General features: G+C 49.6%; 3 protein-coding genes across 4 annotated transcripts in view; all 3 read left to right on the top strand.

Annotated features, from left to right (window-relative positions):
• MYO9B (myosin IXB) overlaps positions 1-8000 on the top strand; it is a 47080-nt gene extending 39080 nt beyond the window's left edge. The window contains exons 33-43 of the mRNA XM_036399391.2: positions 416-527; positions 614-684; positions 2061-2259; positions 2849-2977; positions 3549-3654; positions 4324-4455; positions 5395-5518; positions 5926-5973; positions 6435-6571; positions 6828-6955; positions 7104-8000. Coding sequence (XP_036255284.1) covers positions 416-527; positions 614-684; positions 2061-2259; positions 2849-2977; positions 3549-3654; positions 4324-4455; positions 5395-5518; positions 5926-5973; positions 6435-6571; positions 6828-6955; positions 7104-7540 — 1623 coding nt within the window. The 3' untranslated portion in view covers positions 7541-8000. The remainder of the gene's footprint in view (positions 1-415; positions 528-613; positions 685-2060; positions 2260-2848; positions 2978-3548; positions 3655-4323; positions 4456-5394; positions 5519-5925; positions 5974-6434; positions 6572-6827; positions 6956-7103) is intronic.
• Positions 8001-8460: 460 nt separating this feature from the next.
• USE1 (unconventional SNARE in the ER 1) lies at positions 8461-14192 on the top strand. Of its 2 annotated transcripts, XR_004981722.1 has the most exons (9): positions 8461-8598; positions 8737-8786; positions 9325-9403; positions 10518-10670; positions 10850-10868; positions 11584-11614; positions 11853-12015; positions 12217-12910; positions 14039-14192. XR_004981722.1 is itself a non-coding variant. In XM_036399551.1 (8 exons), exons 1-8 carry the CDS (start codon positions 8461-8463, stop codon positions 12397-12399), a joined length of 816 nt encoding a protein of 271 aa, XP_036255444.1. In that variant the 3' UTR covers positions 12400-14192. The 2 variants fall into 2 exon arrangements, 1 of the variants encoding a protein (XP_036255444.1); XM_036399551.1 differs by having other exon boundaries at positions 12217-14192.
• A 6375-nt stretch (positions 14193-20567) lies between these two features.
• The window catches only part of INSR (insulin receptor), a 63186-nt gene continuing 61687 nt past the window's right edge, over positions 20568-22066 (top strand). Inside the window, exon 1 of the mRNA XM_036399236.2 lies at positions 20568-20875. Within this exon, the coding sequence (XP_036255129.1) occupies positions 20791-20875 (85 nt within the window). The 5' untranslated portion in view covers positions 20568-20790. The remainder of the gene's footprint in view (positions 20876-22066) is intronic.

Raw genomic sequence — 22066 nt, 5'->3', positions numbered from 1 at the left:
TAATAACAAAACTACAGCTCTTTTACTGATGAACTTTAAGGCAGCAAGTCAATTCTGAAATATTCCAGCAAACCTAAGTTCCTTTAGATAGGGTGAAATTTGGTTTCAGGGCAAAATAATTGTAAAATAAAAAGTGGAGATGTGAGATAGGGTAGATGGCGTTATTAAAAATAATAAGGTATAATAGTAGTAGTAGTAATAATAATAGTAATAATAATAATAGTAATAATAATAATAGTAATAATAATAATAGTAGTAATAATAATAGTAATAATAATAGTAATAATAGTAATAATAGTAATAATAATAATAATAAGAATAAGAATAATAATAATAATAATAAGAAGAAGAAGAAGAAGAAGAAGAATTTTTAAGAGGCAAGAAGAGTTCATTGGTTCCTTGTTGTCTCTCACAGATTGAAGAGCACAATGGCCACGTGTTCACCAATTACCAAGTGAGCATCCGGCAGTCGTGTGAGCACTGCTCCTCCTACATCTGGCCCATGGAGAAGGCCTGTCTGTGCAGTGGTGAGTGAACAGGCCATGTAGAAAGTGGGTAATGTAGGGTACAAAGTGTGATTTAGATGCTTGTAACAGTTTGCTCCTTTCTCTAGTTTGCAAGCTGACTTGTCACAAGAAGTGCATGCCCAAAATCCAGAGCAGCTGTACCTCTTGTGGGAAAAAGGTAAGGCCCGTGGATCTGGGATGGGGTTCTGTGGTACCAGAAGTGGTGCATGCAAAATGCTGCCTTTATTTCTCAGTAAATGAACAGTGAATGCCCAGGCACTGAATAAAAATTGCTTCAACAGTTCCCTCCTCAGTCAGAGAGGGACCCTCTGCAGAAACAGAGCATTCTCTTAGGAGGTGATGCTTGAGCTAATTTAGGAACCCTTCTCACAGAGTGTGTGTGCAGTATTGGCCAAACTGATAAAGCAATCCTGCAGTGTGAACCATAAAGGCTCTTTATTGCTGCAGCTCAGCAACTCTGCCTTATGATCCAAAACCACTCAGCTCTAGCACTTTCTGGAAGCACGAGGTGTTTGTAGCAGGAAGCCACGGCACTGCCTGGCTGGGGCAGGGGCAGAGGGCTCACAGCTGTGTCACCCCAAGGGCAGTGGGCTCACAGCTGTGTCACCCCAAGGGCAGTGAGCTCACGGCTGTGTCACCCCAGGGGCAGTGGGCTCATGGCTGTGTCACCCCAAGGGCAGTGAGCTCACGGCTGTGTCACCCCAGGGGCAGTGGGCTCACAGCTGGGTTACCCCAAGGGCAGTGGGCTCACGGCTGTGTCACCCCCAAGGGCAGAGGGCTCACAGCTGTGTCACCCCCAGGGGCAGTGGGCTCACGGCTGTGTCACCCCAGGGGCAGTGGGCTCATGGCTGTGTCACCCCCAGGGGCAGTGGGCTCACGGCTGTGTCACCCCCAGGGGCAGTGGGCTCACAGCTGTGTCACCCCAGGGGCAGTGGGCTCACAGCTGTGTCACCCCCAGGGGCCGAGGGCTCACGGCTGTGTCACCCCCAGGGGCAGTGGGCTCACAGCTGTGTCACCCCCAGGGGCAGTGGGCTCACAGCTGTGTCACCCCCAGGGGCAGTGGGCTCACAGCTGTGTCACCCCCAGGGGCAGTGGGCTCACGGCTGTGTCACCCCAGGGGCAGTGGGCTCATGGCTGTGTCACCCCAAGGGCAGAGGATTCACAGCTGTGTCACCCCCAGGGGCTGTGTCACCCCAAGGGCAGAGGGCTCACAGCTGTGTCACCCCAGGGGCAATGGGCTCACGGCTGTGTCACCCCCAGGGGCTGTGTCACCCCCAGGGGCAGTGGGCTCACGGCTGTGTCACCCCAAGGGCAGAGGGCTCACAGCTGTGTCACCCCCAGGGGCAGTGGGCTCACAGCTGTGTCACCCCCAGGGGCAGTGGGCTCACGGCTGTGTCACCCCCAGGGGCAGTGGGCTCACAGCTGTGTCACCCCCAGGGGCAGTGGGCTCACGGCTGTGTCACCCCCAGGGGCAGTGGGCTCACAGCTGTGTCACCCCCAGGGGCAGTGGGCTCACGGCTGTGTCACCCCCAGGGCGAGCAGGACACGGAGCCCCTGCGGGGACACTTTGGGGTGTGTGTGAGTGCCCTGACCAGCGAGAAGAACTCGGTGCCCGTGGTCCTGGAGAAGCTGCTGGAGTACGTGGAGATGCACGGGCTCTACACTGAAGGCATCTACAGGAAATCAGGATCAGCAAATCGCATGAAGGAGCTGAAGCAGATGCTGCAAGAAGGTCCAGGCAGTGTTGTCCACTCTTTGCATGTCATTGCATGATATCAGTTTTCTCTGCAATTCTCTTCTATCTGAAAGTATCTGTCACTTCTTAGTATTTAAAGCAGCTTTTTGCTGACTGTTCAGGCTGTATTGTTTTTATTGGCTGCCAAAAGCTGTTTAGTACCTTTAAATTACTATCTTCTGCCTATTTTTAACTTCTGAATTGTCCACTTAGTAGATATGAAATAATTGTAAAGTTTCTTTGGGCTGCTGTACATACTGAGTGTCCAAGAGGCCTCATTACATTCATTTGGGAACTCTGGCAAGGTGTGGTCATGATGTTTGTGTTCTAGCAAGGTTAAAATCTCTTTTTCCTGGATGTTGAATTCCAGAGTGGCTTTGATAGAAGATGTGAACTGCATGTCCCCCAATACCTTGGCAATCGTGTTATCAGACTTATCAACTCAATTCAGAAGTTTAAAATAGGCAGAAGATAGTAATTTGCATTCTGTGAACAGGAGATTAGAATGTTTCTAATCTTATTTCTATGGGATCTCATTGTGTGCATCAAAGGAATGAACTGCTCTAAATAAAACATTTCTTTTCAGACCCAAACTCAGTGAAACTGGAGAATTACCCTATTCACACCATCACAGGGATCCTTAAGCAGTGGCTGAGGGAATTGCCAGACCCACTGATGACCTCGGCACAGTACAATGATTTTCTCAGAGCTGTAGGTAGGTTTAAAAACCATTCTTCAAGCATTTCTGCTTTACCTCATTGTGTCCTTGGGAAAAGAAATTCTTAAGATGCTCATGCTGACTAAACAGCTCCTTCCAGTGCACTTAAAACAATGATTTTAGACATTTTACATAAAACACTCCTCAGGGAATTTCTCCTCCAGCTTACTTCATCTTGCTTCAGGATTCTTTTTTTATTTTTAATGTGTCACTTACAGCTGCTTTTTCTAAAAACTGAATAAGCATGTCAATAAGTTTTCTTTCAGGAAGGGTTTTTCTTGTTATTCTGAACCAGATCTGGATATACAGATACTTTAAGCACCTAGATTCTTTTAACTTCAGTGGGATTATGGCACCCTAGATAGTGTTGGAGGTCTTAGTGATGATTGCTAACAGCAGCAGCACCTGAAAATGCAGGATAACTGTAGAGCCACGAGGGGTACTTCAACAGTCAGTTGTAATAGTTGCTAAATGAAGTGACAGTAAGATTTAACAGAATTTAGGAATTTTAAGCTTTCCACTAGCCTAGCACAGCAATTAATATCTTGTGTTTTCTCCCTTTGTGCAGAACTGCCAGAGAAACAGGAGCAACTCTGTGCCATTTACAGTGTCCTGGAGAAGCTCCCACAAGCAAATCATAATACCTTGGAACGACTCATCTTCCATCTTGTCAAGTAATGAGTTTAATTTCTTCATTTGTAGAGAAACTTTGAGTCTGAATGCTGCTTGGAATCTTTCTAAATTGTTAAACACCTTCAGTGTCAGTGTGGGGATTGTGCTGCTGGTTTGGAAATGAAAGAATTCAAGCTGGTAGTTGTGCTCATGAACAGATGTGTGGTTACTTCTACACCCGGTGTATTTGGATCAAACCAGGGAAGAACAACTTTGAGGACAAGGTAGATCTCAAAGCCTTGGTGAATCATCCAAGCACCAGGATTTAGACAGAGGGGCTTGTAGTGACCTGAGGAGGAGCACAGGCAAGTGCCAGGAGCAGGGATAAATGTTGCTGGGAAAGGGCTGCTCTTACCCAAGGAACCTGGGGACTTTCCAAGCAGCCCTCTGAACATGGGCAGAAGGGATTTTTGAAGAGAAGATGCTGAATCACCAACATACTTTTAAGAAGCTACCAGACTAGCTTAGCCTGGGCGACTCCCTGGTCCTTTGATATGTGAAATGTTGTCCACTTAGTAGGCATGGAACAATTGTAAAGCTTCTTTGGGCTGCTGTAGATACTGAGTGTCCAAGAGTCCTCCCTATGTCATTTGGGAACTCTGGCAAGATGTGATCAGGGTGTTTGTATTCTAGCAAGGTTAAAATCTCTTTTCCTGGCTGTTGAATTTCAGAGTGTCTTTGATAGAAGATGTGAACCGCATGTCCCCCAACGCCTTGGCCATCGTGTTTGCTCCGTGCCTCCTGCGCTGTCCTGATACCTCTGACCCCTTGACCAGCATGAAGGATGTCTCAAAAACAACCATGTAAGTTTTGGCAGTCTGCTGAGAAGCATTGTTTTGGAATGGGATGGAAGGTCAGCACCACTACCTGTATTTGTTACAACTTTATTTGTATCAAGCTGAGAAGATGAGGTTCAAGAGTTGTTGAATTCTATCTCTGCCAGTGCTGCCAGTTCATACACCCCTCTCAAACCTTCCACCTGTTTTACTGTGCATAGAGTAGGATGATCTATAACTCTTTACTGTCAGGTTTTACATCGAGATAATCTATTTTTGGGGGGCTTGTACCCTAATTATCTATTTTGCTGAGATCCAAGGCATAATAAAAAATATCGAATTAAACTGTCTCCTGCATACTTAGAACCCCCGATGATCTCTTCCGCATTGTTCTTTGAATTGAAGAAGGTTCTGTCCTTGACCCTCTCTGTTCTCCTCAGCCTCCAGTAACTCTGGCTGTGAGAGCCCCATACCATCCTCACTGCATGGCTGGCCTTGGCTCTGCCTCCAATGGAAACACACTTTGAAAACTGACAGCTTTTTGTAACTTCTTCCTGATCCCTGGGGCCACAGAGGTGGCAAAGGGCAGTGGCAGGCCCGTTGTGTCTCTGCCAGCCTGTGCCAGCACAGGGACACAAGGTAGAAGCAGCAGGAGCTGTTGGCAGCTGTGGTAATGTCTGTGTGCTCACCACTGTGTACAGCCAGCACGGGAGGCTCTGGTGATCCCAGGAGGAACATGTGCCATTACCTGTCACCATGACCTGTCCTGCTGTGCCCGCTGTGCTGGACTCTTCACCCTGTTACCATGCAGTGCTGCTGTGAGGGATGGGCTGGCACACTGTGGTCTCACTCCAGCCACGTGTGTGACAAACACCCCCAAGCCAGGAGCAGCATCCCACCCCACCATGGCTGTTTTAGAACCTTCAGGGTATGAGGCAGCTCAATAACACCTTGCCTTTCTCACAGGTGTGTAGAGATGCTCATAAAGGAGCAGATAAGGAAGTACAAGATAAAAATGGAAGAAATCAATCAGCTGGAAGCAGCAGAGAGCTTTGCTTTCCGACGGCTCTCGTTGCTTCGGCAGAACACGGTAAGTGTTGAAATAAAACTTGCACCAATTTCTTGGGGAGGGAGTGCTACTTCTGTCCATCCATTCAGCGAGTCAGAAATCAGCTGGGAAAAAAGCAACTGCCCAAAGCTGTAGGTAGGAGCTAAATATACAGCTGCACTGAGGTTCTGATAAATGAAGGGTGCAGGGGTGGGAATCTGCTTTTGTACTGGTCAAAATCTATTCCTATGTAATTCTGTCAGTGGAACTAAGATTGAGTGTCTGATATGGCAAAAGAATTCCTTCACTCCAGAGATGGCTGGTGTGCAAAAATATGCTGCATTCTAGGAGGGAAAATACTCTTTGTTTTTGTTGTACTGATTAATACAAACCAAACTGTGTCTGATCAGAGGCTGCATATAGTGAATTTGGTCTCCATCTCTTCCTAGCTCTGGCCTATAAAACTTGGGTTCTCTTCCCCTTACGAGGGGAAGCTGGTATGTACAACTGCCTGCCTCCAGTGCATGGGTTTTTCTTATGGTACTCTTGCATGACTAAAATACTTACACGGGTTGTAACTCAGTTTTAAATGTTCTTTTGAGCAATCATGACTGCATGTACTGGTGCAACTTCCTCCCCAGACTGCATGCAGGGCTGCTGGGCTCTTCTGTCATCACCTGATATTTTATAGACACTGTGTGTAACTTACATTGGATGTAATAATATTACTCATTAAGTGACTACTAAAACTAAGCTGAACCTCACAGATCAAAAAAAGGTAACAAAATCCTGGATATCAGGTGAACAGGAAATTTTCTTACTTTTTGAAACATTTGTGGGGATAACTAACAGCTCTTCATCAATTCCATTGACCCACTCATTTGTCTTCCACTCTGAAACTTGCAGCTGGGTGTAGCTGCTTGTGACTGACAAGTGTTAATGTGAATCTGTCTTGCAGAGTAAAAGCTCTCAGGTCAAAGGAAGTGACAGTGGCACCTCAGAGCTGGACTCTGTGCATGAAGAGGAGGATGTTTCTGAAGCCAACCGGGAGAAGGAGATTCTCATCGATCGCATACAGTCAATAAAAGAAGAAAAGTAAGTCCCCCTCTACCTGCTCAGGCCATGCCCTTTGCACTTGGAGGGAACACAGGTAGTAAAGCAGGATACCTTCTGTCCAAAAGGATCTAACTCTGTTCTGTAAGGCCTTGACAAGAGGGGAAAGGAAAATACAAAGCACTAGCTGAGAGAAAAGAAGTGAGCATTAATAGTTAATGACTACATGCTTTACCTCTGAACATGAGCTGGGTGAAGGTGCTTGTGTCAGAGGTGCTGCAGCCTGTGTTTGATGCAGGGAGGACATCACTTACCGCTTACCTGAGCTCGACCAGCGAGGCTCTGACGAGGAAAACGTGGACTCAGAGACCTCTGCGAGCACAGAGAGCCTGCTGGAGGACAAACCAGGCCGGGTGGATACCGAAGGTCAGTATTAAGGTAGTAAGTGCTTTTCTTTATTCTACATCTTTCATTGCATACAGCCAGGTGACCAAACATTATCTGGTCACGGTGGCTCGTATTGAGTTACATTTTAGGCCTGCTATCAGTCTCTAAGTATCTTCTTTCTTTAAAGCAATTATTGGATTACACTGCTGTGCTCAGAGCTCCAGCGTGCCTGCCAAAGACATTTGCAAAGTGCCTTCTCTCCCGCAAACCTCTTCAGATTCTTACTCTGCACCCCTGGCTTCAAGACGCAGATACTCCTTAACACTGTCCAAGATTAAAGTGCCCCGTCGAACTCCAGTGATGCCAACAGCAAACATAAAACTTCCTCCCGGGATGTTCAAATGTACAGAATCCCAGGACGAGGCTTTCTCTAAGGAAGAGTGTCAGAGGGTGCAGCGGAGGGAGCAGCCAGCCAGGCGGACTGACAGCATCCACTCGGTGTACATTGCACAAGGGTCTGCACTGGCCCACGCTCAGGAACTCGGGGATGAATACGAACCCACAGCAAAACTCAAGCGCAGGTTCTCAGACCCTTACTCTCACATTCCCTGTGTGGAGAAGTGAAATTTTTCAGTGCTCTGGACTCTTCTTGAAGTCGACCACAGCTTTGGCTTTAACCCTTTGAAGGCTGTGAGCTCGTTCATGGCCTTTTAAGTGGCTGTGAGGGAAGGCAGCCCAGAAATGTACAGTACTGTAAGGGTTAAGCAAGGTTGTTTAAAGCAAACATTCTCCACTTTAAATTAAAACCTTGCAAAGAAAGTAAACTCTCATGTTGAGTAAAATACATGGATTGAGTGTACAGGAACCAGGCCCCCCCATTCCGCTGCTGTGCCTTTTCCATTTGCCTTACAATGGACTCTCACGGGACCAACAGTCAATTTAGGTCAATGTGTGTTGCCTTAATGTTTTGTATGATTTTATGACAATTTTCTCTATGGTTTACAGAATTGTAATGTGGTAATAGCCTTAATTGAGACCAACATATATAAAAATGTTTATTAAAACATTGCACTTTTAAAAAATACATGTGGTAGTCGATCGATGTCTAACAAGCAAGTTATTCCGAAGGAAGCCTTTACTCGGGTTACTGTTTTTATGAAGTAGTGATAAATAACGGGGGAAAGGGAAGCACTAACGCGGCTGTGGTGTGTGGTGGGGAGGATTTTGGTGCTGCTGGAGCAAAGGGGAGCTCCCATTGCTGGGGGTGCTGTGCGAGCCGCCTCACCTCCATGCAGGGACACAGCCGAGGGTGAGCTGCCATCCCACAGCAGCTCCTTGAGGCCACGGCCATGCCCCGGCCCCTCACGGCGCTGCACCATCTTGGAGTGAGGGAAGAGCTCAGCTCGGCCCCAGAGCTGCCACTGTGCCCGTGTGCACGCCTTGGGTTTGGGGTGATATGGGGGAGGTTTTTGGGTTTTTTAAATAAACCGGGGCGGTCACGGCCCGCCCGGCGCTTCCCGCCCCTCCCCGCGCCCCGCCCCAAGATGGCCCCCGGCGCTGAGGCGAGTTCCGGTGCCAGCATGGCGGCGACGCGGCTGGAGCTGAACTTGATGCGGCTCCTGAGCCGGTGCGAGGCGCTGGCGGCGGAGCGGCGGGACCCTGAGGAATGGCGGCTGGAGAAGGTGAGGCCGCCGCGCCCCTCCCGCTCCTCGGCCCCTCAGTAACCGAGACGGGAGCGCTGTGGCGTTAAACCCACAGCCTTTGCAAGACAGGGGAATTCTCCTTAATGCTGTCGTTTAAAATCTTGGTTTTGCCCTCAGTATGTGGCTGCTCTGGAGGACATGCTCCGGGAGCTGAAGAAGCAGTCCAGGTGAGCGCTCTGAGCCCCTGGGTGCCTGTTGTGGGTTTGTGCTTCAGGGTGTGCCAGGGGAGGTTTACGTTGGATACCAGGAAAAATTCCTTCAGTGAAAGTGGTAAAAGACAGGAAAGAGCTGCCCAGAGAAGTGATGGAGTCACCATCTCTGGAAGTGTTCAAAGAGAGAGCAGATGTGGCACTTTGCAATATGGTTTAGTGGAAATGGGGGGATTCAGTCGAAGATCATATCTGGTGATCTTGGAGGTCTTCTCCAACATCAATGACCCTGTCATTCAATAATCTCTTACCTGTAAGTCAGCCATAGCCCCACACCACAGCAGTGTGTTTTCCCTGTGGAAATACATATTCCTTGAGCCCTCCCTGCCTTGGAAAAGGTGATATACAGAGGGTTGCAAGTGTATTTCTGACCTGAGGCTATTTCTGCTTCTTTGAAAAACCATGTGGGGTTTTTTTATTATTGCACTTGGAAAGTAGAATGCTAGAAAATGCTGATAACTTTTGGTTTTGATATTGTTATCTTTCAATTCAACAGCAAGCCAGCTCCTGAGCTGCTGAATGAATACTCTCGCAAAGTGGACTTCCTAAAGGGACTCCTAGAAGCTGAAAAATTGGTAAGATCTACTAGTTCAGCTTGAAAAGATTCCAGTATTCTGTGTTTATATTCACCTATTGCCTGGTTCCTGTGCTTGCTTTTACCTTACCTCTCAAAATAACAGTTGATAAAATCTTATTAGGCACTCCTTGTGAAAGCCTGAGTAAATAGATTGGATTCATATTTTGTTAAAAGGAGGTATTGTATGAAACTTCAAAAGCAAAGTGTGTGTTGCGTTCATCTTTCTCACTCCTTTGCTGTGAGATGCAAGGGCAGGTGCTGTCCCTCAGGCCTGACACCTCTCTGGGCTGCTCCCAGCTGCACCTGGAGAGCTGTGAAATGCCAGCGAGCTGGGTTTAGTCAGTGAGGTGCAGCCAGTGCTGCTGTTCGGGCTGAATTCCCTGTTGGGAAGTGTCTCTGTCTCTCTGGGAGCCCCTCAGGAACCTGGCCACCCCCTGCTCGGCCAACAGCAGGGGACAGACACTCTCTTGTGCCCTGAGGGTACTGAGGGCAGCCAGGCTGGTCACCTTTGCAGCAGGAGAGGCACCAGAGCCATCGGTAGAGGATAAAAGGGCCGACTCTTAGCAGGGGTTCATCCAAATTGGGAGCTCCCACACCTCAGGGGGCTCCTGCTGAGAGCCCCGGGAGAGGTGCCAAGGTTACAGTTAAAGGGAGGTGGGAACATAAAGTAGATGACATTTACTAAGCAATAAGAAAAATTAAGGTTTGGATACTGGGGAATGGACATTTAGGTCAGCCTATGGAGAAACACTTGGGGGGCTGACCCCTGGCTTCTGGCTGATCACTCAATGTCCTGGAGGAAAGTTCTAGATGGAGGGGATGGGATGCTGAGTGACTGACACAGAGCCAGGGTGGGGATTTGGGGATGATCTCAGCAAAGGAAAGGGATTACACAGGTAGAGGGAGGGGGCTACAATCTGTAATACTTTGTAATAGTTTTGGTTTTGTATCCCTGCATTTTTCCCATATAGTTTACTCCAAAGTATAAAAACACCACAACAGGGAAGCAGCTGTGGGATTGCACCCCTATCCTATGTGTGGGTCCCACCCCAGCTGCCTCACGCTGCACGGTGTCATATCCATGACTGCTCCCTGCTTTTTCCCACTCCCAGTCTTCATCGACAGAAAAAGCTCTGGCAAACCAGTTCCTGGCCCCGGGGCGCACCCCGACGACAGCCAAGGAGAGAACCCCGGCCACCAGAACCGTGCACCTGCAGACCAAGGCGCGCTGCACGGGCCAGATGAGGAGCGAGCTGCTGGGCACGGTGCGTTCAGCGCTGCTGCACACATCGTCCTGCTTGTGGTCAGCTGCCTCCCAAGTGTCCCAGGCTGCCTGGGGAGGCGCCTCTTTATCTCTAAATCCTGGGCACAGGCGCTCTGCCAGGCCTGTCCTGTATCACTGCCCCTTTGTAATCTGCTGTTTTGGTTCTCTCTCTCCTCCCAGGACCCCCTGGCTACTGATGGTAAGTTCAGTCTGTTGGTTCCTCTAACTGTAGTCAACCTGAGTCTTACAAAGAGGGGAAGAGGGAGGTCAGGTATTCAAGATTCCCCAAAGTGTACTTTTAATTTAGTGCCTCACTTCTTTTCAAGACAACAGATTTTAAAAACAAACTAAACCAAAACCCCTGAGAGATGAAAGCAGAAGCGTTGTTATCAATGGTGGCAGGGACTTGCAGGAAGCTCTTTTTGTAGCATTCATGCAGAAACGGACATTCTAATTACAGAATTAGCAGGGGTAATTTATTTTGTGCCTGTTCCCTTCTGCTCTGAGCAAACCATGTGATCCTGGGTGCTTTGAGTAGGTGTTGTTCAGTTCCTCTGGAATACACAGCCATGTTATTCACGTAGGGAACTGGGAGGATTTAATTTGAGGTTTCCATGGCTACTGTTAGAGCAGCTGGAGCTGGGCCAATCTAACGTGTCCTGAAAGAACACTGAGACACACGGGCTGAAACCCTGCCCTCAGGGATGTGATTCAGCTGGGGTTTTTCCCCTCTTTTGATGTTGGGTGTCCTCTTTTCCCTGCAGAAAGCAGGTAAGCATTTGACACCCATATTCCTCGGGGTAGAGGCTAAGTAGGATTTGGATATCTAAAAATCCCTTACAGGAGACTTGTTTTTTCAGCCTGTGATTGCATGGGAATTTAGAACATGCTAAGCACTTTTTTTATTTTTCCAGATTCTGAGGAGTTGAACATAAGGAGGCGAAAGTAAGTCAAAATTTCTCATTCCAGTGCTCAGTGTTTTGGGAACTGTTTTCCCAATGACCTTTAAATCCCTGATATGCTTTAAATTAGGTGAAGTGCCTGCTTATAGAGACCAAAATATAATGCCTTCAGTTGACTCAGTGGGCTTTGTTGTCTCGTAGAGATGTAAAACCTGGGGCAGACTTGTGAGATCAACCCACAAGGAAATGTGAATCCCTTTTTTCCCCTCGTGCTCTTGCAGAGGCCTCACATCAGACGAGAAGCAGTCGGCAGTGGAGCTGGATGCTGTGCTGCAGCACCACCAGGACATGCAGGAGAAGCTGGCTGAGGAAATGCTCAGCTTGGCTCGCAGCCTCAAAAACAACACTCTGGCTGCCCAGAACGTGATCAAACAGGACAACCAGGTAGTGCATGTTGAGCTGTGGCCCCTCAAGTTTTGCAACCCACAAGGTTCAAGTGCTGATGCGTGAAATCCTGTAGCTTGATTCCAGGTGGGATCAGAGTGGGGGTAACACCTGCCTGCAGCTGAAGCTTTTCTCTGTTGGAGGAAGCTGCCAGACCTGGCAGCTGAGAGGCTGACCCTGTTTGCTCTCTTTGCTCCACAGACACTGTCACACTCCCTCAGGATGGCAGACCAGAACTTCGAGAAGCTCAAGGACGAATCCGACCGCCTGGAACAGCACGCCAAGAAATCTGTCAACTGGCTGCTGTGGATAATGCTAATTGTAGTCTGTTTTATATTCATCAGCATGATTCTCTTCATCAGGATTTTCCCCAAACTGAAATGAAAATTTCATTTTACTTAAAGCTGCCTGCAGTGCAGTGGGAAAGCTCAGCTGGTGTGAGAACTGTCACAGTCAGTGCCCTTAGAGAGGCTGTGCAAGGCCTCCCTGGCATCTCCTCCCTGTGCAGGCAGTGGGGGAAGGCTTTCCTGAGGAAGCCTTTCCACACTTGCATACTTGTTTACTTGGTGACTCTTGCTGCCTCCTGCAGGGAGAGCTGAGGTAAGGATGAGAATTTGCACTAAGTTGCTAACAAGTTCTTTAGTGGATAAATACAGTCATTTTTAATGTGTTTGTGACAAATGTTATGACTCCTAAAAGGCGTTTAGTCAATACAAAGTTAAATAACAGTTGAAGTCTTACATTCTTTCCTGTCTTCACAGCTTTTCTGTATTGACCTAGGAGCTTGCTGCCAACAGGATATTTAATTTCAGTTCTGTACATACACAGCTGCAGGTGTAGAAAGAGAATTCTGCTGTTCAGGTCCTTGCTTGGCTAAGATTCAGAGTATCAAAAGGTAAAACTCTTCTCAGGCTCACCTTTTGCCCAGATGGGACTTTGTACTTCACCATTTTCACCAGTTTAGATTACTACAGGACTGGAGCTGCTTTCTGTGCAGTGTTTGCCTCCCTTTTGTGTGTGCAAATGTTCTCACTTCTCATTGTGGTGTTGATGCCATTGCCTGGAGGAAACACTGTGACCCTGCCACCTTCCAGCTGTACACACAGTGCTGCAGGTGGCACAGACCTCACCTGTGCAAACATGCTTGTGCTGGAAGATGAGGGCAAAGGAAGGTGGTGTCTTCAAGACAGAAATAATAATTTAAAAATATTCAGCCTTTCTTTTTGAGCAAATTATTCCTGTTGTCTTAAGAGTTCACTAAAATAAAACAGAGAAAAAAGAAACTCATATTTTTAAAACGCTGCTGCTAGAAAAACTGTAGTAAAGCAGGGTTTGTGTGACAGCCTGAGAGTCTGTGGAGGTGCTTGTGATAAGCTGAAAGCAAAGCCTTGTGCATCCTGGTGGGCAGTGTTCAGCTGTGTCCCATGCAGGAGGTGAGGGGCAGCAGGTGACCCTGGCTGTGCTTTGGTCTGGAACCAAACCATGGGGTGTTCCAGGCCTGGCTGCTGATCCCAACAGCCCCAGGACAGGGGGTGAGGGGGGAAGAGCTGTTTGTCACAGCTGGGGAATTCTTAGGAACATCCAGCTTTGCTTTGAACACACCCCAAAGCACCAGGCTCTGTGTCAGAGCCCTGCTCTCCTCTGTACAGAAATGTGACATTTCCCATTTCCCATCTCTGGTAATGAAGGCAGTTAACATTTTTTACACAAAATATTTCTGTTCATTTAACACAGTGTTTGCAATGTAGTGTGCCACTCACTTATGGATTATCAAATGAATAATTATATTATGAGGTACAACTTTTAATTCCAGTTACTCAGATATCTGCAATATACTCCTGTTTTACTTACCTTGAATTTAGAGAAATTTATAGTTGTAGCAATCAGTTTATGGACATTTCTACATTTCCCAGTTGTTTTCCTTCATCTGTATGTAAAGTCTGACATTTCACTGTGCTTCATTAGTCAATGCTGTGTCACCAAATTATTTTTCAATTCTGATTGTTCACTACTTTCCCTGCAGGCATTTCAGTGCTGAGCTCTTCTCTTGGAGGCTGAATGTGATGCTGGAATGGTTTTTGTCTGTGAGATTTTGGGATGCAACATTAATGCTTCATTGTCCATAACACTGTCTTCTTTATTACTTGAAATAAATTATTTTTTCCTAGTTTACAAAAGATTTGGTGCATCACTGCAAAGAAGTTTAAAACTGACTTTTGCTATCAGCAAAATGGGTCGCCTGTAACTTTTTGGCACTTATAAATTAGGAAATTTTTGATTGGAAAGACATGAAAGGGAGCTGCTAGTGATAGCTTGTCTCCAAGAAAACATCCACCCCTCCAAGTCACAGATACTGATTTACAAAGAAACCTGCATGGAGTGAGTTCAGAAACCACTTAACTTTTGCCCATTGACAGTTCATGGGTGTTTGTTATGTTGAATGAACGGCCAGGAGCGAACCCTGTAACACTTTTTGTTATCTCCAGCAGCCGTTGAGCACTGAGCCTCTGCTTCCTGGGGCTTCTCTCCCAGGTGGAAAAACGTTCCCTTCTCCTCCCAACCCAACGGATCCACTGCCCTGCACACAAAGGCTGGGTTGTTGTCTTTGCTTTTCTGAAGTTCATTTAGCAATTGCAGTCATTCAACACCACTTTGAAGATGGGAGCCGGTGCTATTTAGAATAAACAATGACTCAGGGCTTTGTGACATTTCCCAGATGAATGACAGTTTTTATTTTTGACTGACCTGTGGGGGGTGGTGGATGCTCTGCTGCTCAGCCCTCAGCTCCATTTCGTGGCACAGGGCTCTGTGCAGCTCTCCACAGAATAATACATACAGAATATGTATAGAAATGGCCTTCTGTGAGAGTTGCTTAACTTTCCCAAAAGCTTGGGAAATCCACATGGGCAGATGTTTATCAGGCACAGGGCTGGGCCTTGCTTGGTTTCTTGGCAGCCTACCTGCTTTGAGAGAGCAAGGAGAATTAAACCAAAACCCTTCTGAGGCTTGGGTCATGTCAGGCCAGTGGATGCAGAGGTTCAGAGTCTGGCAGCAGCAGTGGCTCCGGGTCAGTGTAAGCTTTTCTGGCAAACACCCTTGGTGGCAGAGACTCTGTGTGTTACAATGCTCAGTGTTCAGCAGTGTCCTCAGCACAGATGGGATGTGCTGGAGGATCCTTCACAGGCTGCTGGTGCAGGAATGGCAGGAGCAGAATGCTGGATGCGATGGCTCCTGTGGCTGGGCAGTGCCAGGCTTTGGCCATGTGCTCCCTTGGGTTTTCTTTGCACTTTGTGCATCAGACTTGAGAGGCTGTGAGCAGCTACTCTGCCAGAAGGGAATATCCCATGAAGAGTGAAAAGGAGGGAATGGGCAGAGCAGGGTTCTGCTCCCAACTGTTCCCTCTGTGACACCCAGTGTCACCTCCCTTCTCATTGTCTGCTGTAAACCTGCCATGAAACCTCAGGATTGAGTCTTGTGATTTATAGTTACAATTTAGTTTCTTTTACAAAAGAAATTCTTCCCTGTGAGGGTGGTGAGGCCCTGGCACAGGGAGCTGTGGCTGCCCCATTGCTGGAAGTGTTCCAGGCCAGGCTGGATGGGGCTTGGAGCAGCCTGGGGCAGTGGAAGGAGTCCCTGCCCATGGCAGGGGTGGGATGGGATGGGCTTTAAGATCCTTCCAACCCAAACCATTCTGTGAATCACAAAACCTGTAAAGGCAGTGCTAGAGCAGCTTGGAGCAGATACTCAAATGTCCCAGTCTGCAGCAGAATCCCCAATGTAATTCCCAAGTCCCAGGGCCTGGCATGGGGCTGGCTGGGAGCTCCTGTCCTGACCTGCCCCACTGCTGGGAATCCGTGTGCACTCGCCGTGTGTCCCACTGAACGGGAGTGACATTAAACCCAACGGCACTAAATCAATACCACCTGTCACATGATGCCACCGTGACATTTCTGGCATCAGCTCTCCCTCTAATAGGGGCTGGAACTGGGAAGCAGCAGCAGTTAGTGAATAATGGATCAGATACGCCTGATTTGTAACATTTACAGAGGGAGGGCGTGTCTCCCAGCGACAGAACAAACCGGTTATCAAACGGGAACTGGGAGTCCTGACTCGTCCGAAACGCAACCCCTGAGCAGTGCAGAGCACAGAGCCAGGGCTTGGGAACCCGAGGTGCTGCCCAGACCACCAGTGCTCCCTCCAAATTAGACTCTGGATCGACAAAAACAGGCTTTAGTGTCGAGAAATAACCAAGGAAGGAGGGGCTGGCGTGAGCTGTGGATCAGAACTGGTGTAGCTGGTGGCTGGGCTGTGATGGCTGATGGAGAGCAGGGAGCCTGGCAGCAGGTTGTGCAAAACACACCTGGGGCTGCCTGAGGTGAGCCTGAGAAGCTGTAGGGAAGGATAGAGGATGAGGAGGCTCAGGAGGGCCACATCTCTCTGGCTGTTCCACATCTGAGCCCTGCTCGCCAGACCCAGGTTGGGAATGCTGACAGTACTTTGGTTTTTTCAAGTTGAAAATTTTGGTGCTGAATTAGAACAAAAATATTCTTACAAGGAATTAAAAATAAGTTGCATATTGCATCTGCCTCTGTGACACCCAAAAATCAAACTGTACAAAACTAGAAACTGGACAAAAAAAAAGCTAAAATGAGCCAGTGCTGCAGCTGGCCATGAAGAGCTGGAATTTGCATCCTTCATCTCCAGGGTCTTTGACCTGCATGTAGCAGAGAGATGCCCTCTGCCATTTTCACCCTGGCCAAAATTTGTATTTGCTCATGTAACAATAGAATTCTCCAGAAGGATCTGACAGTGTTTCCTGTTTCAACAGTAAAAAGCTGAGACTTCTGTCCTTAGCACATAAAGTGACCGGATCTCCATCCTCTGAGCCTTCTCACTGACAGAAGTCACTTATCGGATTTGGTGTGGACGGAAGGAAGGGTAAGAAAGGAACTCTGTCAATCCATGACGTGAAATATTTTATATTAAAAGATTTGGCTGAGCGTTTTGTGTGACTCTAAACAGGATGAGATAATTTTCCAAGGTCAGCTCTCCTGTGCTCTCAGCGTTGGGTTTAGTCACTGAGAAGTCAATCCCGTAAACCTTCACAGCAACATCCTGCCAGTGATGCAGAGACTTGGCTGTTGTTGGCTTCAACAGCAGCTCTGCTGCATCTTCAAAGGGCAGGAGGCTGCAGAACGTGCAAATTGCCTGGTGAGAAATGTGTGAGCAGGAAAGAGGGCCTGGCAAATCAATAAAAACAGAGCAACCCCAGCCATGGTTTAACTCTTCACCCAGGCACTTGCAACTTGTTGTTAAGAGAAGGCCACAGTGAACTGGTGGGGCAGAAAGTGGGAGTTGTGACCTCAGCTCAGCCCCCAGGCTGCTGTGTGGCTTTGGCTCCTGAACTGGTTTTCAAGCAGTTTAGTTCTTAGAACAGAATTGGTACCAATGAACCTTCTTGGTGAGTCAACTGCTCCAAAGCTCCTTTTGGGCAAAAGTTTGTGTTCTGTGTAATTAACCAAAGCTGGTTAATTAATGAGGAACTTTAATTTGTATGGCTAAAGACACACAGCCTAAAACCCACCCATGTGTTCCAGTATATAGTAAAAAAGATATGTTGGTTCTTAAGGTGTGAAGCTCTGAGCAGCTCCACGTGTTGGTGGTTGGGAGCTGAGCTGGGTTCTCTCTCCACAGACACTTGTGACAGTACAAGGATGTCACTGCTGCAACATTCCAGCTGCTTTACAAAGTCATTGTCCCCACCTGTTTGTGCAAACGTGGCTCCTGCTCCAGGGATGGGCTTCCAAGGGCTTCAGCTCTGAGCAGCATTGATCTGCAGGAGGGATCTGGTGGGAACTTGTCACTCTTAGGTTGGTTTGATGTGGAGGCATCTGTAGGACAGAGCAGTAGACTTTGGACAAGGCCTGCAGGGACAGGAGCCAGGCAATGGCTCCCACTGCCAGAGGGCAGGGCTGGATGGGATCTTGGCAATCAGGAATTGTTCCCTGGCAGGGTGGGCAGGCCCTGGCACAGGGTGCCCAGAGCAGCTGGGGCTGCCCCTGCATCCCTGGCAGTGCCCAAGGCCAGGCTGGACAGGGCTGGGAGCAGCCTGGGACAGTGGGAGGTGTCCCTGCCATGGCAGGGGTGGGATGGGATGGGCTTTACAGCCCCTTCCAACCCAAACCATTCCATGATTTAAGTAAGGAATAGATCAAACCAAAACAAATAAATCTTTGTAGGGTCAAACAGATGGATGCACTCTATTGCAAGTCTACTTATTTTCTCAGGAGGATTCAGATCTGAACCCCCATGATCTGTGATTGTCACAGTTCATAGCACTTATCCCTGCTTATTTCCAAGTTATTTTAACCAAACCATAAAACATCTGTAGTGAAGAGGAAGAAATTTGACTGTTGCCAATATTTAATATATCAAACTGGTGATTTTAGTAGCTTCTTGAATCAGGAATAAAGGAAGAGCCTGCATTGCAGCTATTAGAAAAAAAAAAAAAGAGTAAGCAGGTGTTGGCTTAGTTTCTAAGCGCCCACATTGCTCCTGTTGGTTTATCTGATTGCAAACCAAGTGCACTGTAGCATGATGAATATGTAGCAGTGAATGTATGGGAAAGATGCTGGAAAGGTTGCACCCTGATGTTCTTAATCAGTAATTAGAAACTAAAAATAGTATTTTAAGGAAAGATAATAAATCTGTAGCCTTTAATCCTCATGTGCCAATGTGTAAGCTGATATCATTATTACATGAAAGGCAATGAGAACATAAGTGAGTAAGCAAGAGCAGGTTGCTGTTACAGTCCCAGTATAAATTCCACACAGCCCGAGCTGTCCAGGTGATGTTTGGCTCTGTCTGTTTTATGCAAAGTCTACACTCATAAAGCAGGTTAATTTGCAAACACAGAATGCATACTTTTGTTGTTTATTTCCATTCCTGAACTGCCCTTACTTCCTGAAGCAGTCCAGAATGAGTGGAGTTCCGAGTCTCTCTGCACTTGCCAGCTGAAGGCAGCAGCATGGATTTGGGCAAAAAGGACAGAAATGGGGGAAATGCCGTCCCATGAGTGTGGCTCTGATGCATCAATGGGCTGAATCAACAGCTCCTGTGCTGTGCAGACACACATCTGCTGTGCTGATGGCAGAGAAAGCATCCCCACTTAAGCAGAGCCTTTCATCTCAGCATTTAAACATTCTGCAAATGCCAAGATGTAGTTATTGTGGCACAGGTACCATCCCAGCTAATCCTGCTTACTGTGGTCGAATCAGGCCGCCAGCCTTACCCTGTCCAACAGGGAAACCTCAAACAACGTCAGGGGCTGAATCACAGCAGCAGAGCCATGATTCCACTGACCAGCCCTCCCCTCATTCACACTCTGTCGTGTCCCTGGCACAACTGCAGGGATTCTTCACCTGGAAAAGCAATGCAAAGTATTTTAAACAGGGTAAACTCATAGTGCAATTCAGTGTCCAGACAAAGGGACTGAGGCACAGTGACCTGCTGGTCACCACTGGCCTGCCCAGGGGCTCTTCATGTCAGGCAGAAGTGAGAGAGCTGTTGTAAGCTAAAGATGGTGGGATAAAAATGTTAAAAAATATCTATTTGCCAAGCATTTTTGAATTAAAAAAGGCTTTTTTTTCCAGCAGTTTAAAACTCATTTGTCTCGCAGAAATGGCTGAAAGCAAGAGCCAGATAAAATTACTGGAAGTTGCCAGGAAACGTACTGTCATGGCTTAGTGCGAGTGCAGCAGATGATTAAAAAAGACACCAAATGGTGAATCCCACTGGAAAAAGAACCAGAAATCTGCAATGGCTCTTTGGGTTCTGTGATACTGAAGGCAGTGGCAGTGGTAGACGGTATCCTCATCCCAAGCTCTGTCCAGCTCTGCGGCAATTCATCCTTTCCAAGAGGAGGAGAGGGGACACGGGCACAGCCAGGGCAGCAGCCCTGCTCTCAGCCTGGGCTCTCAGCACTGGGGACAGAGAATCCCAGAATGGTTTGGGTTGGAAGGGACCTTGGGGCCCATCTCGTTCTACCCTCTGCCATGGCAGGGACACCTCCCACTGTCCCAGGCTGCTCCCAGCCCTGTCCAGCCTGGCCTTGGGCACTGCCAGGGATGCAGGGGCAGCCCCAGCTGCTCTGGGCACCCTGTGCCAGGGCCTGCCCACCCTGCCAGTACAAATCTTTTCCCTAATGTCTAACCTAACCCTACTCTCATTCCATTTGAACCCACGGCGAGGTCAGGCTCCTCAACTCCTGCGTTTCACTCATTGAACGCTACCGAGGCCACAGCGGCTCCTCGGGCAGCGCCAGCAGGGCTCCCAGCCGGCCTGGATGGGTGGGTGGGCGGATAGAAGGATAAACGGACAGATGGCTGGTCGGACGGACGGATGGCTGATGGGTGGCTGATGAAGGGTGGCTGATGAAGGGTGGCTGGAAGCCGCCGCGGCCGCTGCCGCTGCTGCTCCTCCCCCGGCCCGTCCCGTCCCGTGCCCGCGCTCCGCGCCGCCTCTTGCGGCCGCCCCGCTCGGCTCGCAGCTGACGGGGGCAGCCCCTTGTTTACTGGCCGGGGCGCCGCCGCCAGCCCGGCCTGCGCTGGAAGGGGCCGCCGGGCCGGGGCCGACACCGCGGGCAGGGAGGGGCCCGGCGCTATAAAGGGGCTCCGCGGGGGCTCCACCGGCGATGCTCGGCCGGGCCCGGCCCCCGCGCCCGCCCCGCGGGCTCTGATTCGCGCCGGGCGGCGGCGGCCGCGGCAGCGGCGCGGGATGGGACCGAGAGCGGCGGCGGCGGCGGCGGCGCTGGCCGTGGCCGTGGTGCTGGGAGCCTGGTGCGGCCGCGGCCGCGGCGAGAGTGAGTCGGGGCCCGGCCGGGAGGGTTGGGGGCGGCGGCGGCGGCGGCGGCGGCGGCGGGGAGGGCCCGGCCCCGCCGTGCCCTTTGTACCTGCGCGGGGCCCGCGGGCAGCGCGGCCGCGGCCCGGAGCGCTCCCGGGTCACCTTCACCCCCGGCCCGGGGAGGGCCCGGCGGCGGCCGAGATTGGAGCGGGCACGGCCGCGGGGAGGGCAGCGGCTGCCCCGGCGCGTCCCGGCCCGCGGGGCCCCGCGCGGGCGGGCGCTGGGCCGGGGTCAGCGGGGGCCGCGCCCGGGGCAGGCGCGGGGAAGGGCACGGGCCCCGCTCCGGTGCCGCTCCCCGGCTCCTTCCATGGGCACTTGCCCCGTCCCTTCCCCGATTCCTCCCCGCGTCCCCTACCCAGTTCCCTCCCAGGCCCTGACAGGGTCTCTTCCTCGGTCCCCTCTCCGGGCCCTTTCTCGGACCCCTCTCCGGCCCCTTCCCTGGGTCCCCTCCCCTGAACGAATCCCCGACCCCTTCCCCGATTCTTTCCCGTGCCCCTTTCCCCGGTCCTGTCCCGTGTCCCTTCCCCGATTCTTTCCCGTGCCCCTTTCCCAGGTCCTGTCCCGTGTCCTTTCCCTGGTTCCTTTCTCGTGTCCCTCCTGGCCGCCCTCCTCTGTCCCTTCCCCAGTCTCTTCCCCGGTCCCTTCTCGGGTCCCTTCTCTGATCCCTTCCCCGGTGCCCTCCCCAGCCCTGTGCCCCCGCCGCTCCTCGGCTGCCTCAGAACCGGCTCCGGTTTCAGGAGGGTTTAGTGTGGCCAGACGCGGAGGTTTTGTCTTTGACCACTTTTAGGTAGTGTGCCAAATCCACAGGTATTAAGATGGGAGAGCTCCGGGGGTAGGCTCTGTGTGTACACAGGGGCTTGTAAAATACAAGACAGGGGAATAAAGATGTTGTGTTGGAGGTCACAAGCTTGTTAAACCCACGGCTGGCTCGAGGTTAAGCCTTACGAGCTGTTTTGATGGGCTACGTTAAATAAACTTGCTCAGGAAATCCTTTTAATGAGAGGTTCTTTAATTTTAGGCGATCCTTACAAATTTTTTTGACAAAAGGAAAATACTTATTTAAAGACAGCTAACTGGATCTGTGGGTCATGTCTCCCATAGGCATTCTGCCTGTTGGCTTTCCCACGAGAAGAGGCAAGAGAATCAGTTC

Source organism: Molothrus ater, chromosome 26, assembly GCF_012460135.2.
Source record: "Molothrus ater isolate BHLD 08-10-18 breed brown headed cowbird chromosome 26, BPBGC_Mater_1.1, whole genome shotgun sequence".
Classification (NCBI taxonomy): Eukaryota; Metazoa; Chordata; class Aves; order Passeriformes; family Icteridae; genus Molothrus; species Molothrus ater.
This window is presented reverse-complemented; position numbering and strand designations above follow the sequence as displayed.

Coding starts and splice junctions, on each gene's coding strand:
- USE1 (XM_036399551.1), top strand. CDS start 8,461: ATGGCCCCCGGCGCTGAGGCGAGTTCCGGTGCCAGCATGGCGGCGACG. Junction 8,599..8,736: donor AGGAATGGCGGCTGGAGAAG/GTGAGGCCGCCG, acceptor TTTTGCCCTCAG/TATGTGGCTGCTCTGGAGGA. Junction 11,615..11,852: donor TTGAACATAAGGAGGCGAAA/GTAAGTCAAAAT, acceptor GTGCTCTTGCAG/AGGCCTCACATCAGACGAGA.